This window comes from Sapajus apella, unplaced genomic scaffold (assembly GCF_009761245.1).
Source record: "Sapajus apella isolate SASKATOON/1434 unplaced genomic scaffold, GSC_monkey_1.0 scaffold62, whole genome shotgun sequence".
Lineage (NCBI taxonomy): Eukaryota > Metazoa > Chordata > Mammalia > Primates > Cebidae > Sapajus > Sapajus apella.
Window position 1 is genome coordinate 17,657,283 of NW_022437002.1, and position 14,927 is coordinate 17,672,209.

The 14,927-nt window shown below is 41.8% G+C and overlaps 1 protein-coding gene across 5 annotated transcripts in view; it reads left to right on the top strand.

The window, feature by feature from the left end:
• The window catches only part of NASP (nuclear autoantigenic sperm protein), a 50,683-nt gene that overhangs the window by 22,020 nt on the left and 13,736 nt on the right, over positions 1-14,927 (top strand). For 4 of the 5 annotated variants that reach the window (XM_032247407.1, XM_032247411.1, XM_032247408.1 and 1 more), the window contains 2 exons: positions 12,521-12,631; positions 14,385-14,465. In XM_032247407.1, coding sequence (XP_032103298.1) covers positions 12,521-12,631; positions 14,385-14,465 — 192 coding nt within the window. Of the gene's footprint in view, positions 1-10,825; positions 10,899-12,520; positions 12,632-14,384; positions 14,466-14,927 lie in introns of all 5 variants that reach the window. The other variant, XM_032247409.1, reaches the window with a different exon arrangement.

Here is a 14,927-nt window from a genome sequence, read left to right on the forward strand (position 1 = left end):
TCCCAGCTACTCAGGAGGCTGAGGCAGGAGAATTGCCTGAACCCAGGCTGGAGTGCAATGGCGCGATCTCGGCTCACCGCAACCTCCGCCTCCTGGGTTCAGGCAATTCTCCTGCCTCAGCCTCCTGAGTAGCTGGGATTACAGGCACACGCCACCATGCCCAGCTGAATTTTTGTATTTGTAGTAGAGACGGGGTTTCACCATGTTGACCAGGATGGTCTCGATCTCTTAACCTCGTGATCCACCCGCCTCGGCCTCCCAAAGTGCTGGGATTACAGGCTTGAGCCACCGCACCCGGCCTTGTTTTTATTTTTCTTAATCTCAGATCTACACCTGCAGAGTTACTTTTATTTTTGGGGGGTTGTAGGGAGACGGAGTTTCACTCTTGTTGCCCAGGCTGGAGTGCAATGGCACAACCTCCACTTTCCCGGTTCAGGTGGTTCTCCTGCCTCAGCCTCCCAAATAGCTGGGATTACAGGCATGTGTCACCATGCCCGTCTGATACTGTATTTTTAGTAGAGACAGGGTTTCTCCATGTTGGTCAGGCTGGTCTCGAACTCCTGGCCTCAGATGATTCCCCCGCCTTGGCCTCCCAAAGTGCTGGGATTACAGGCGTGAGCCACTGCACCCGGCCCATGGCTATGTTTCTTTATCAGAAGTGGGCATAGCAATTAACTAAAAAGCTTACCCAAAAGGTAGATGTTAGGTTGCATCCCTAGAGATTTTTGTTAATGTTTTAGTTTTTATAACAGGGTCTTATTCTGTTACCCAAGCTGGAGTGCAGTGATGTGATCATAGTGCACCACCACCTTTGACTCCTGGACTAAAGGGATTCTTCTGCCTTAGCCTCTTGAGTAGTTGGATAGGCAGGCACCACCACATCTGGCTATTTTATTTTCTTTGAGACGGATTCTTGCTCTGTCGCCCAGGCTGGAATGCAGTGGTGCCATCTTGGCTCACTGCAACCTCCGCCTCCTTGGATCAAGCAATTCTCGCACCTCAGTGTCCCAAGTAGCTGGGATTACAGGTATGCACCACCACGCCCTGCTAATTTTTTGTATTTTTGGTAGAGACAGGCTCTCATCTTGTTGGCCTGGCTGGTCTTGAACTCCTGACCTCAAGTGATCCACTTGACTTGGCCTCCCAAAGAACTGGGATTACAGGCGTGAGCCACCATGCCCAGTCTATTTATTTTTGAGATGAATTTTCACTCTTGTTGTCCAGGCTGGAGTGCAGTGACGCAATCTTGGCTAACTGCGGTCTCCGTTTCCTGGGTTCAAGTGATTTTCCTGCCTCAGTCTCCTGAGTAGCTCGATTTACAGGTGGGCCCCACCAAATCCGGCCAATTTTTGTATTTTTAGTAGACATGGGGTTTCACCATGTTGACTAGGCTGGTCTTGAACTCCTGACCTCAGGTCATCTGCCCACCTTGGCCTCCCAGTGTTGGGATTACAGGCGTGGACCACTGTACCCGGCTGAATTATTTTATGTTTTGAAGTGGAGTCTTGGTTTGTTGGCCAGGCTGGTCTCCAGCCTGGACTCCAGCAATCCCCCTGCCCTGACTTCCCAAAGTATTCAGATTAGAAACCTGATCTACCATGCCCAGCTGATTTTATTTGTTAAGCTTGAGATAAAGTCTTGGTTTCTTTGTTATGGAGAATCTTTCTGATTAAGGTTGAGAATTATTACTGTTTCTGTTTAAACCTTGTGCAGAATATCTTAAAAATACTTTTATCTTTTTTGGAGACGGAGTACAATGGCATGATCTCGGCTCACTGCAACCTCCGCTTACCGGGTTCAAGTGATTCTCCTGCCTCAGCCTCCTGAGTAGTTGAGATTACAGGCACCCACCGCCTCACCCGGCTAATATTGTTTTTATTTTTTTCCTTCTCCGAGAGTGGGTCTTGTTCTGTTGCCCAGGCTAGAGTACAGTGGCATGATCTCGACTCACTGCAACCTCTGCTTCCTGAGTTCAAGCAGTTCTCCTGCCAAGCCTATGGAGTAGCTGGGATTACAGGCGCCTGCCACCATGCCCAACTAATTTTTGTTTTATTTTTTTTTGAGATGGAGTCCTGCTCTGTTGCCAGGCGCCAGGCTGGAGTGCAGTGGTGTGATCTCAGCTCACTGCACCCTCCACCTCCTGGGTTCAAGCAATTCTCCTGCCTCAGCCTCCCGAGTAGCTGGGACTACAGGCGTGTGTCACCACGCCCAACTAATTTTTGTATTGTTAGTAGAGACAGGGTTTCACCGTGTTGGCCAGGATGGTCTTGATCTCTTGACCTTGTGATCCACCCACCTTGGCCTCCCAAAGTGCTGGGATTACAGGTGTGAGCTACCGCGCCCTGCCTTATTTTTGTGTTTTTAGTAGAGACAGTGTTTCATCATTGTGGCCTGGCTGTTCTTGGGCTGCTGACCTCATGAGCTGCCCACCTTGGCCTCCCTGAGTGCTGGGATTACAGGGGTGAGCCATCATGTCCAGCTGTAATTTTTGTATTTTCAGTAGAGACAGGGTTTCTCCATGTTGGCCAAGCTTGTCTCAAACCCCTGATCTCAGGTGATCCACCGCCTTAGCCTCCCAAAGTGATGGGATTACAGGTGTGAGCCACTGCGCCTGGCCACAAATACATTTTTTAAGTTTCCATACGGTCTTGTTTTTTTCATGTTTGAAATCTAGTTGTCATCTTGGTTATTTAACCCTTTTCCTTTTTGCCCCAAGAATATATGCTAGTGGTGCTTGGGGCTACAGCATTTACCCAGTGATAACTGCCACAAGATAGCTCCCCTTAATTGTTATTTTCACATCACTCTAATACATTGATTTTGGAAAAAAAGACATCATTCTATTTATAGCACTGTTTTTAGTAGTTGTATTTTCATTTACAGAATATAGTAATTCTTGATCACTGTCAATGTCAAATCCTAGAAAACATAGCATTCCTATGTGTGATGTTAACACCATTCTCAAATGGTTGTTGGCCACAGATTCATTTGATGAATACGATTTTTCTGAAATAGATGATTCTGATGTTCTGTTTAGAAATAACTCCGGCCAGGTGCGGTGACTCACGTCTGTAATCCCAGCACTTTCAGAGGCCTAGGTGGGTGGATCACTTGAGGTTAGGAGTTCGAGATCAGCCTGGCCAACATGGTGAAACCCTGTGTCTAGTAATAAATAAAAAAATTAGCTGGTTGTGGTGGCAAGTGCCTGCAATTCCAGCTATTTGGGAGGCTGAGGTAGGAGAATCATTTGAACCTGGGAGGTGGAGGTTACAGTAGGCCAAGATTGCCCCACTGCACTCCAGTCTGGGTGATGAGTGAAACTTCCATCTCAAAAAAAAAAAGAAAAATACTAACATTTTGTGAGTTAATCAGGTATTTGTATGGTATGAATACTGTTTAGGATTTATCCTAAACACAATACTTTATTTTTTTAAGAGACGGTATCTCGGCTATGTTGCCCAGGCTGGAGTGCAGTGGCTATTCAAGGCAGTACCTCACTACTGATCAGCACGGGAGTTTTGACCTGCTCCATTTCCCACTTGGGCCGGTTCACCCCTCCTTAGGCAACCTGGTGGTCCCCCGCTCCTGGGAGGTCACCATAGTGATGCCGAACTTAGTGTGGACACCCAAATCGGCATAGCGCACTACAGCACAGAACTGGGCTCAAGCGATTCTCCCACCTCAGCCTCCCGAGTAGCTGGGACTATAGGCACGTGCCACTGCACCCAGTTACAAAATACTTTCAAGAAGGTTGCTCATAGGATATACCATAGTATTTAAGTTTCTGGACTGACTAAATGTAGCTAGGCTACCCAAAACACAGTGCTTGGTACGTAATCATGAGTATTAAACTTTGTAGCCCAGGCTGAAATGTAGTGGTGCGATCACAGCCCACTGCAGCTTTGACCTTCCCTGGGCCCAGGTGATCCTCCTGCCTTAGCCTCCTGAGTAGATAGGACCACACAAATGCATGCCATCATGACTGGCTAATTTTTGTATTTTGTTTTCAAAATACAAAATGATGAGGTTTCACCATGTTGCCCAGGCTGGCCTCAAACTCCTGGGGCTCAAGCCATCTTCTCACCACAGCCTCCCGAAGCGCTAGGATTACAAGTTGGGGGGCCACCGTGTTGGTCTAAGCATTTCATTTTTAAAGTACGAGAATATTCTTATTCTTAGAAAAACGTGAAGGATGGTTGGGAAACACATTTACTAGTCTCACCTTAAATTTATATCCTCTGACCTCAAGTGGGTTTTTTGTTTTGATTGGCAGTTATACCACATTTCTCTGGTCAAGTTATTTTTCCATTCTGCTGAACTGCTTAATCTCCCTCTGCCTGCCCCCACTTGAGTCAGGGTATTACTCAGCCACTTAGGCTGGAGTACAGTGGTCCTGATCCTGGCTCAGTGCAGCCTCAAACTGCTGGGCTCAAGATATCCTCCCGCCTCAGCCTCTCAAGCTACGTTTATTGTGTGTGTTTCAGAGTGAGGGTCTTATGTTGCCCAGGCAGTGTTGAACTCCTAATCTCTCTATGATGCTCCCTTATCAGCTTCCTGAATTGTTGCAATTACAGGCATAAGCCACTGCACCTAGCTGATCAACCTCGTTTTCTTTACATTTTCTTTTTTTTTTTGAGACTGAGTCTTGCTCTGTTGCCCATGCTGGAGTGTAGTGGCTTGATCTCGGGTCACTGCAACCTCTACCTCCCAGGTTCAAGCGATTCTTCTGCCTCAGCCACCTGAGTAGCTGGGATTACATGCGTGTACCACCATGTTCGGCTAATTTTTGTATTTTTAGTAGAGATGGGGTTTCACCATGTTGGTCAGGCTGGTCTCGAACTGACCTCGTGATCTGCTCGCCTTGGCCTCCCAAAGTTGCTGGGATTACAGGTGTGAGCCACCATACTCAGCCTTTATATTTTCTTAGACTTTCAATATCATATCCCTCATCTTGCTTTTACCTGATGATTTTGCTTTATGTTTGGTTCTGGATTTTTGTTTGTTCACTGAATAAACTATACAAAGAGAAATTTCTTAACACTGTGCCATTAATTTGTACCCATATATTCTTTCCTTTTGAATGCCTGTTCATGCTCTTATTCGGCAGTTCTCAAAGTTTTTTTCTTGTATACCCTTGGGTCTCCAGTACTGTTTCAGGAAGAATGTAAGATTAAAACCATTTACATAGTAGTAAGACTGCCTTTTTATTGTGTTGACCACTGGCACTCATGTTGCTAGAATAATGGTGGATAAAACTGCTGTCCTTTTAACATAAATCAAGGCAGTGGCAACAAACAGCAATAACTCTTGTGTTCTTCACTATCACCTTCACTTAGAAAATGGCCATGATGAAGCACTACAAAGTTAAGTTTATTAATTCTCAGTCCTTGACTACATGGCTTTAAAATAACCTGGTTAAATAGGAATTATGGATGGAGTGCTTCAGCATATCAAAAGTAAGTGTGGTTTTATTTTTATTCCCCCCTCCAAGACGAGGTTTCGCTTTAGTTGCCCAGCCTGGAGTGCAATGGCATGATCTCAGCTCACTGTAACCTCCGCCTCCTGGGTTCAGGCGACTCCCCTGCTTCAGCCTCCTGAGTAGCTGGGATTACAGGCATGCACCACCATGTCCGGCTAAGTTTTGTATTTTTAGTAGAGATGGGGTTTCACCATGTTGGTCAGGCTGGTCTTGAACTCCTGACCTCAGGTGATCCATCCGCCCTGGCCTCCCAAAGTGCTGGGATTACAGGTTTGAGCCACTGCGCCTGGCTGGTACAGTGGTTTTCTTTAGGAAAAGCCCTCGTGTGATTTTAATTAAGAGTTGAGGCGGGATGTGGTGGCTCATGCCTGTAATCCCAGCACTTTGGGAGGCCAAGGTGGGTGGATCACGAGGTCAGGAGTTTGAGACCAGCTTGGCCAACGTGGTGAAACTCTGTCTCTACTAAAAATGCAAAAAGTAGCCAGATGTGGTGGTGGGCACCTGTAATCCCAGTTACTCGGGACATTGAGGCAGGACAATTGCTTGATCTCGGGAGGCAGAGGTTGCAGTGAGCTGATATTGCACCATTGCACTCCAGTCTAGGTGACAGAGCAAGACTCCATGGGGGGGTGTAATTGATTGAGCTACCTTTTAATGTAATTTTATTTACTGGCTTTTCTTTGAAAGAATCTTATTTGAAAGTTTTATTTTTGAAAGAATGACCAACAGACAAACTTTTATTTAGACTTGATATTTAGCAGATGTTTTCTTCACAATGAATACAGTGAGCCTGTCACTTTAAGGGAAATAACTGACAGTATCAGGTGCTAGTGATAGAATGTGAGCTTTCATATGAAAAATAGAAATTTTGGGGGCCGGGCGCGGTGGCTCAAGCCTGTAATCCCAGCACTTTGGGAGGCCGAGGCGGGTGGATCACGAGGTCAAGAGATCAAGACCATTCTGGTCAACATGGTGAAACCCCGTCTCTACTAAAAATACAAAACATTAGCTGGGCATGGTGGCTCATGCCTGTAATCCCAGCTACTCAGGAGGCTGAGGCAGGGGAGTCGCCTGAACCCAGGAGGCGGAGGTTACAGTGAGCCGAGATCGCGCCATTGCACTCCAGCCTGGGTAACATAAGTGAAACTCCGTCTCAAAAAAAAAAAAAAATAGAAATTTTGGGTAAGTTATATCAACTGATGTTGTGAGACTGACAGTATCTTAATACTTTATGACTGTTATGATGAAATTGATTTTTAAGTTGTGGTAAAATACACATAAAAGTTTCCATCTTTTTAAATGTTTAAGTCAGTGTGAAATACATTCACATTGTTGTACACCCAATCTTATCTTGCAAATCTGAAACTATTACCCATTAAACAGCTTACTCTTTCTCCTGTGGCCCCTGGCAGCCACCATTCTGCTTTCTGTCTCTCTCAATTTGGCTGCTTTAGGTACCTCATATAAATGGAATAATAGAACGTTTATCCTTTTGTGACTGGCTTATTTCACTTAGCATAGTGTTCTTAACATTCATCCATGTTGTGGTGTCTCAGAATTTCCTTGCTTTTTATTGTGAGTACTGCTGTTATGACCATGGGCTTATGTAATCGTTTATAAGTAGAAGATCCAGAATACAAGATAGACTGGTTTTTAATGTACTAGTATGAGAAGTTCATCAGTGTTTTCAGATTGTACAGTACAACTAACCTTTAAGAAATTATCACTTGTTGGCCTGGTACAGTGGCTCATCCCTGCAATCCCAGCACTTGGGGAGGCCAAGGCTGCAGATCACTTGGGGTCAGGAGTTTGAGAACAGCCTGGTCAACATGGTGAAAGTGTCTCTACTAAAAATACAAAAAGTAGCTGGGTGTGGTGGCGCCTACCTGTAATTTCAGCTACTCGGGAGACTGAGGCAGGAGAATGGCTTGAACCCCGGAGCTGGAGGTTGCAGTAAGCTGAGATTGTACCACTGCATTCCAGCCTGGGTGACAGAACAAGACTCCATCTCAAACTTAAAATAATAATAATAATAAATGCCACTTGTTGAGTTTGGGTATGGTAACAAAATATCCAGTTATCTGAAAAGACTAAATAGTTCCTTTCCAACTACATATCTAGGTCAAGTCAGATATTCTTGTACTTCAGTGAAAACAAAACATTACAGAATAGAATATGGAAATCCAGCTATCTTCTGTCAGACATCTGGGAGATTTGTAAAAATGTAAAACTGCCACTATTAACAAATTTTTGTTTTGAAGAGTTGTTTTTCCAAAAAAGTCATATTATTAACATGTACCATTTTAAAATATTTAAAATTTGTTTAGTTTTAATTTCAGTATGGTGGATACTGATAGATATAACTTGCATACACAGAGACTTTTGGGGGACTTTAGTAATGTAACAGTGTAAAGGATCCTGATACCAAAGTTTCTTTGCTCTTACATAACACCATCATCTCCATTTGTTCACAAGATCCCACTCATCATTTTCTTAAGAATAGAGCTCCTGTAGTTCTCTGTGCAACAATACTACTCTTGTTTCCTATGAGATAAGTTCTATCAACCCAGTAGGTATCATCGGGTTTACCTGTTTGTTGACTCCTCATACCTCCCTTCATCTATTACCTCACGTCAGTTTCTTTGAAAGGAAAATGTGAAAAAGGTGTCCGCTCTTTCTCAACTTCCTCTTTTGTTCTTAATTGAAGCTTCGTTTTTCAGTCGTTCTGCTAAAATAGTCTTGTTTGTGGTCATTAACACCACCCATATTCCTTACTCTAGTAGTCATTTCTCAGCTAAGTTTTTTTTTTTTTTTTTTTAAGTAGTCCTATTGTCTGAGTTAATCTTGTCATTGGGAATTGACCCAATCCATTACTCCCATTACTTTGTTTTCTTTCCTTTGTTGTTGTTTTTTGTTTTTTGTTTGTTTGTTTTTTTGAGATGGAGTCTGTCACCCAGCCTGGAGTGCAGTGGCGCAATCTTGGCTTACTGCAACCTCTGCCTCCTGCGTTCCATCAGTTCTTCTGCCCCAGCCTCCCCAGTAGCTGGTATTACAGGTGTGCACCACCATGCCCGGCTAATTTTTGTATTTTTAGTAGAGACAGGGTTTCACCATGTTGGTCAGCCCCTGCACCCAGCTTTGTTACTTTACTTCATATTATTTTATTGTCTCTTTTCCTTTACTGACTTTTCCCCCAAACCCTTATTCTTACCTACATATAAATGTTGGAAGGCTTCCTACTAATGAAGAGGCCTCAATCCTACCTATTCATTAGTAGCCACTCCGTATGTATTCTCCCTGTTAAGTCCTGTGGCTTTAAGCACCTGAATCCCATTTGTATCTCCAGTCCCCACATAACTCCCAAAACTTTTCCCTTATAATATCTTGGAGGTCTAATAGGGATCTTAGAATTAACATATCCAAAGCTAAATACTGTACAGTAATTGATTGCCTTGTTCCTCACTGGCTTTTCCTTCAATTGACTTTTTTCTCAGTAAATGGCAATGTTCTAGAATTTTGAATCTAGATTGTGTAGATTTGAATCACTGCCATTAATACTCAGTTTTCCATCTGTAAAGTGGGGGTAATGATTCAATAATTTTATGAGGTTTGGATCCTAGGATTTAAATGTAGGTAAAAGTTCTACATAGTTCATTAATAACACTTAATACCAGTTGGCTAGGCCATAAAACGTTTGCTTTATCTCTCTTTCCTTCAAGAAATTACATATCTAGTCTCTTAGTACATTGTAAAGTAAGTATATTCAGAACCTAATCCTCTGTAATACTCTTCTGGTTCTTGTCTAGATTCTTTTTTTTTTTTTTTTTTTTTTTTTTTTTTTTTTTTTTTTTTTTTTTTGAGACGGAGTTTCGCTCTTGTTACCCAGGCTGGAGTGCAATGGCGCGATCTCGGCTCACCGCAACCTCCGCCTCCTGGGTTCAGGCAATTCTCCTGCCTCAGCCTCCTGAGTAGCTGGGATTACAGGCACGTGCCACCATGCCCAGCTAATTTTTTGTATTTTTAGTAGAGACGGGGTTTCACCATGTTGACCAGGATGGTCTCGATCTCTTGACCTTGTGATCCACCCGCCTCGGCCTCCCAAAGTGCTGGGATTACAGGCTTGAGCCACCGCGCCCGGCCCTTGTCTAGATTCTTATGGTTTCTTTCTTTCCTTTTTTATGGAAAAGGAGTCTTTTTTTAATAAAGACCTGGAGTGCAGTGGTATAATCTTGGCTCACTGCAATCTCTGCCTTGGGGTTCAAGCAATTCTTCTGCCTCAGCCTCCCTAGTAGCTGGGACTACAGGTGTGTGCCACTACGCCCAGCTAATTTCTGTATTTTTAGTAGAGACGAGGCTTCACCATGTTGGCCAGGATGGTCTCGATCTCCTGACCTTGTGATCTGTCCACCTTGACCTCCGAAAGTGCTAGGATTACAGGCATGAGCCACCACGCCCCACCAGGCGACCTTTTCAAATTTATTTTTTTGACATAGGGTCTTGCTCTGTTGCTCAGGCTGGAGTGTAGTGGTGTGATCCTAGTTCACTGCAGCCTTGAATTCCTGGGCTCAGACAGTCCTCCTGCCTCAGCCTCCCAAGTAGCTGGGACTACAGGTGAACACCACGATGTCAGCTAATTTTTATATTTTCCTGTAGAGATGCTAGTCTGGAACTCCTGGGCTCAAGTGATCATCCCACCTTGGCCTCCCAAAGTGCTGGGATTGTAGGTAGGAGCCACCTGGCTTAGACTTTATTTCTAACTGGTTTTCTCCCTAATTCTATTCTTGTTCTGTCTTAAAGTCTATTCTAATGTGATGCTACCCTCTCCCTCTTTCCCTTTATTTCCCATATTTCTTCCCCAGCTTACTCTAGCTGGAAAATTTTTCTGTTTCTCAAATATTTTAAGCAAGCTTCTTTAAGCTTTGAACTTGTTGCCTCTGCCCTAGAGTGCTTTTTTTCCCCCCCTGTATTTTTTTGGTGCTTGCCTTCTTTAAAGTCTTTGCTTCAATTTGACATTGTCCATGTGGTCTTAGCTCACTCTTGTTATAATCAGTGTCTTGAATTGTGCCCAGCAATATTAGGTGCCCAAGTATTGTTGATTGAGTTAAGAAGAGCAATTATCCTTCCAAATAATTTGGTTTCCATTAATGGAACTGCCCCAGGTTTTTCTTAAAGCTGTAAGAAACATTAAATGAAGGTCTAATTAACACACAGGAAACTGCACATAACTTTAACAATTATGAGTTTTTACATAAATACACCTGTAAACCATTATCACAATCAAGATAATGAGCGTATTCATCACCTCAAAGTTTCCTCATGTGCCTTTGTACTTCATTCCCTCCCCAGCAACCATTAATCTGCTTTCTGTCACTGAAGATGGGTTGCATTTTGTAGAATATTATCTAAATAGAATCATACAGTAAGTACTGTTTTTTTGTAGTTATTTTGATTCAGCACAATTATTTTGAGATTCATCCGTTTTACCACATGTATTAATAGTTCATTGTTTTTGTTAGCGAATGACATTTCATTATGTAGATGTATCACAATTTGTCTATCCATTTGGGTTTCCAGTTTTTGGCATACAAATAAAGCTGTTGTGAATATTTGTGTACAAGTCTTTGTATGGGCATTCATTTCCATTTTTGTGGTTCATATCTAGGAGTAGAATGGCTATATAATATGGCTGGTATATATCTAACTTTAAGAAACTCCGAAACTGTTTTCTGAAGTGATTGTACCATTACATTCTTTCTAGCAGTGTTTGAGAGTTCTAGTTGCTCTACATCCTCATCATCACTTGAGTCAGTCTTTAACATTTTAGCCATTATAGTTAGTATAACAGTATCTTATTGTGGGTTAATCTGTAGTTTTTTGAGTGACCAGTAATACTGACATCTTTTCATGTGCTTATTTGCCATCCTTGTATCTTTGATGACATGTTTGTTAAAATCTTTGCCCACTTTGTATTGGATTGGTAATTTTATTGAGTTCTAAGAGTCATGTATTCAAGTCCTTTCTCAGAAGTTTTGCATATATTTTCTCCCAGTTTGGCTTGCTCTGTTTTTAAAACAGTGTTTCAGAAAGCAAACATTCTTCATTTTAGTGGTTTGTCTAGTTTATTGATTTTTTTTCTCTTATTAATTGTGCTTCTTTCATATTTAAGAAGTCTTTGCCAAACCCAAGGTCACTAAGATATTAAGATATTCTCCTGTATATTTTTGTAGAAATTTTATTGTTTAAATCTTTTTTTCTTTTCTTTTTTTTTTTTTTTTTTGAGACGGAATCTCACTCTGTGGCTGAGGTTGGAGTGCAGTGGCTGGATCTCAGCTCACCGCAACCACAGCCTCCTGGGTTCAAGTGATTCTTCTGCCTTAGCCTCCCAAGTAGCTGGGCACAGGCGCCTGCCACCAAGACCAGCTAATTTTTGTGTAGTTTTACTAGAGACGGGGTTTCACCATGTTGGTCAGGATGGTCTTGATCTCTTGACCTTGTCACCAACCTGCCTTGGCCTCCCAAAGTGCTGGGATTACAGGCGTGAGCCACCGTGCCTAGCCAGTTTAAGTCTTATATTTAGAAGGCGTATGATCCATTTCAAATTTGTGTTCTATCTGATCCATTTGCTTTGCTTTATGCCAATACTACATTGTCTTAATCTTAAAATCAGTGCCTCTTGCCCTATTTACCTGAATACTTCTTAATTTTAATATTTCTTTTAGCTAGTACAGTTTGTATGAATTTATGGTTCTTTTATTATGCCTTTTTTATTTGTTGCTTAATTAGCAAATATTTATAGTAACATACAATACAGGCTTTGTGAGTGGATGAGCCATTATGAGAAAATATTCTAGTCAAGCTTCTGAGAATGTTGCCTTTAAGATTTCTTTTGGTTTTGCGATGGTAAATAAGTGTTATCGAGGCCTTGCCAGAGTAGTCCAAAGGTTTAAAAAAATTAAACTATTGTTCAAATGTAATAGGTATTCAGAAAATATTGATTTAAACAGTACTTGACACTAGAAAAAAAAATCTTTTTTTTTGCAGTCTGGATGTGGATAGTGAAGCTAAGAAATTACTGGGTTTAGGACAGAAACATCTGGTGATGGGGGATATTCCAGCAGCAGTCAATGCATTCCAGGAAGCAGCTAGTCTTTTGTAAGTATTGTATATTTTGCTATGATGTAATATTATGTTCCTAATAAACCTTGAGTTATAAAAGATGGTTTAATGGGGAAAAAGCATGAAGAGCAAGAGTTTTAAAACATTTGATTAGCCGGGCGTGGTGGCTCATGCCTGTAATCCTAGCACTTTGGGAGGCCGAGGTGGGTGGATCACCTGAGGTCAGGAGTTCAAAACCAGCCTGGCCATCATGGTGAAACCCCATCTTTTTAAAAAAAAAAAAAAAAAAAAAAAAAACATTTGATTATTTTTCATTTAGTTTGTATCACTAACTGTAGGTGTAAAACCTAAATATCACCTAGCAATTCTACCTTTTCATTTTCCTGATTAACGTAACTTGTATTTCAATCATCACTAATTTGGGTGACCACACCTTGTCCTGGTTTGTCCAGGACTTCCCCCCACCCCACCCCTTCCCCGACTTTTTTGAGACAGTCTCTGTCACCCAGGCTGGAGGGCAGTGGGATGCTCTCATGCTCACTTCCCAGGTTCAAGTTATCCCCCTACGGACAATAGGTGTGTGCCACCATGCCCAACTAATATTTGTATTTTCTTTGTAGAGATGGGGTTTCCCCACATTGCCCCGACTGGTCTCAAACTCTTGGGCTTAAGGAATTTTTCTGCCTTGGCCTCCCAAAGTGCTTTGTAAAGGGATTGCAGGCATGAGCCACTGAGCCCAGCCTGACTTTCCCAATTGAACACTGGAAGTTCTGTGTCTGTGGAAACCCTTTAGGCCCAAGGAAGTCATGATTGATAGTGCTTTTATTAGCACAACATTTTTCATACATCTTTGGCACATTTTTCATACATTCTTAGCATTGTTGCAGTTGCTTAGAAGTTGGTAGCTAAACATTGTTTTTAGTGATTTTACATATATTATTTAGTTCTTTCAATAGCTCTTTGAACAAAGTTACTAACATTCCCATTTGACAGATGAGAAAACTAAGGGACTTTGAGACTAATTTATCTAAGGTCTCACAGCTAGTTACTGGTTAAAGATAGTATTTGAACCCAGGCAGAACAACTCCAGATATTCTGCTCTTTACATCATGCCTTTCTTTTTTTTTTTTTTTTTTTTTTTTTTTTTTTTTGAGGCGGAGTTTCACTCTTGTTACCCAGGCTGGAGTGCAATGGCGCGATCTTGGCTCACCGCAACCTCCGCCTCCTGGGTTCAGGCAATTCTCCTGCCTCAGCCTCCTGAGTAGCTGGGATTACAGGCACGCGCCACCAGGCCCAGCTGATTTTTTGTATTTTTAGTAGAGACGGGGTTTCACCATGTTGGCCAGGATGGTCTCGATCTCTTGACCTCGTGATCCACCCGCCTCGGCCTCCAAAAGTGCTGGGATTATAGGCGTGAGCCACCGCGCCCGGCTACATCATGCCTTTCTATGGGCCTTAATCATCTTCTAGGTCCCAGCCAAAGGTCCTTTAACTATTCTGGTCCATATTGACATCCGTCTTGTATGAGGAATACCTGTTTTAATACCTAAATTATATTACCAGTTATAGCACAGTATGTCACTTAGGATATATATTGATAAAGAGCATACAAGATTTTCATGCATTGTTTCTTAACGTCCTTTTGACCTTGACTTGAAAGCAAGAGGGATATTGGTTTCTTTGGAAGGAGTATGTTATGGAAGAAATATTAATTTATAACTGAAGAACTAGAACTAAATGTTTTAGACTAGATGTTAATTCAGATTTTAGATGTTTATTCTCTTTGTAGAGGTAAGAAGTATGGAGAGACAGCTAATGAGTGTGGAGAAGCCTTCTTTTTCTATGGGAAATCACTTTTGGAGTTGGCAAGGTATGGATGTTGTATTTACAAACTGAAGTTTCCTTGTTAAGATTATTTACCAGCTTTGAGATTTAGCCAAGCAAGATTACCTACAGAGTTTTGAAGGAGCTCAAAGTATTGTTGGAAGTTGTGAATGGCACTTGATGCAATTAGTAGTTATATTTAAGTTTTGACTTTTCAAGTCATTAGAAGCAAAGATCTTTCCAATAGCGAATGATCCAAAGTTCAATACAGAGAATCTTTTTCTTTCTTTCTTTCTTTCTTTCTCTTTCTTTCTTTTCTTTCTTTTCTTTTCTTTTCTCTTGCTTCCTTCCTTCCTTCCTTCCTTCCTTTTCTTTTCTTCTTTTCTTTTCTTTTCTTTTCTTTTCTTTTCTTTTCTTTTCTTTTTCTTTTCTTTTCTTTTCTTTTCTTTTCTTTTCTTTTCTTTTCTTTCTTTTCTTTTCTTTTCTTTTCTTTTCTTTTCTTTTCTTT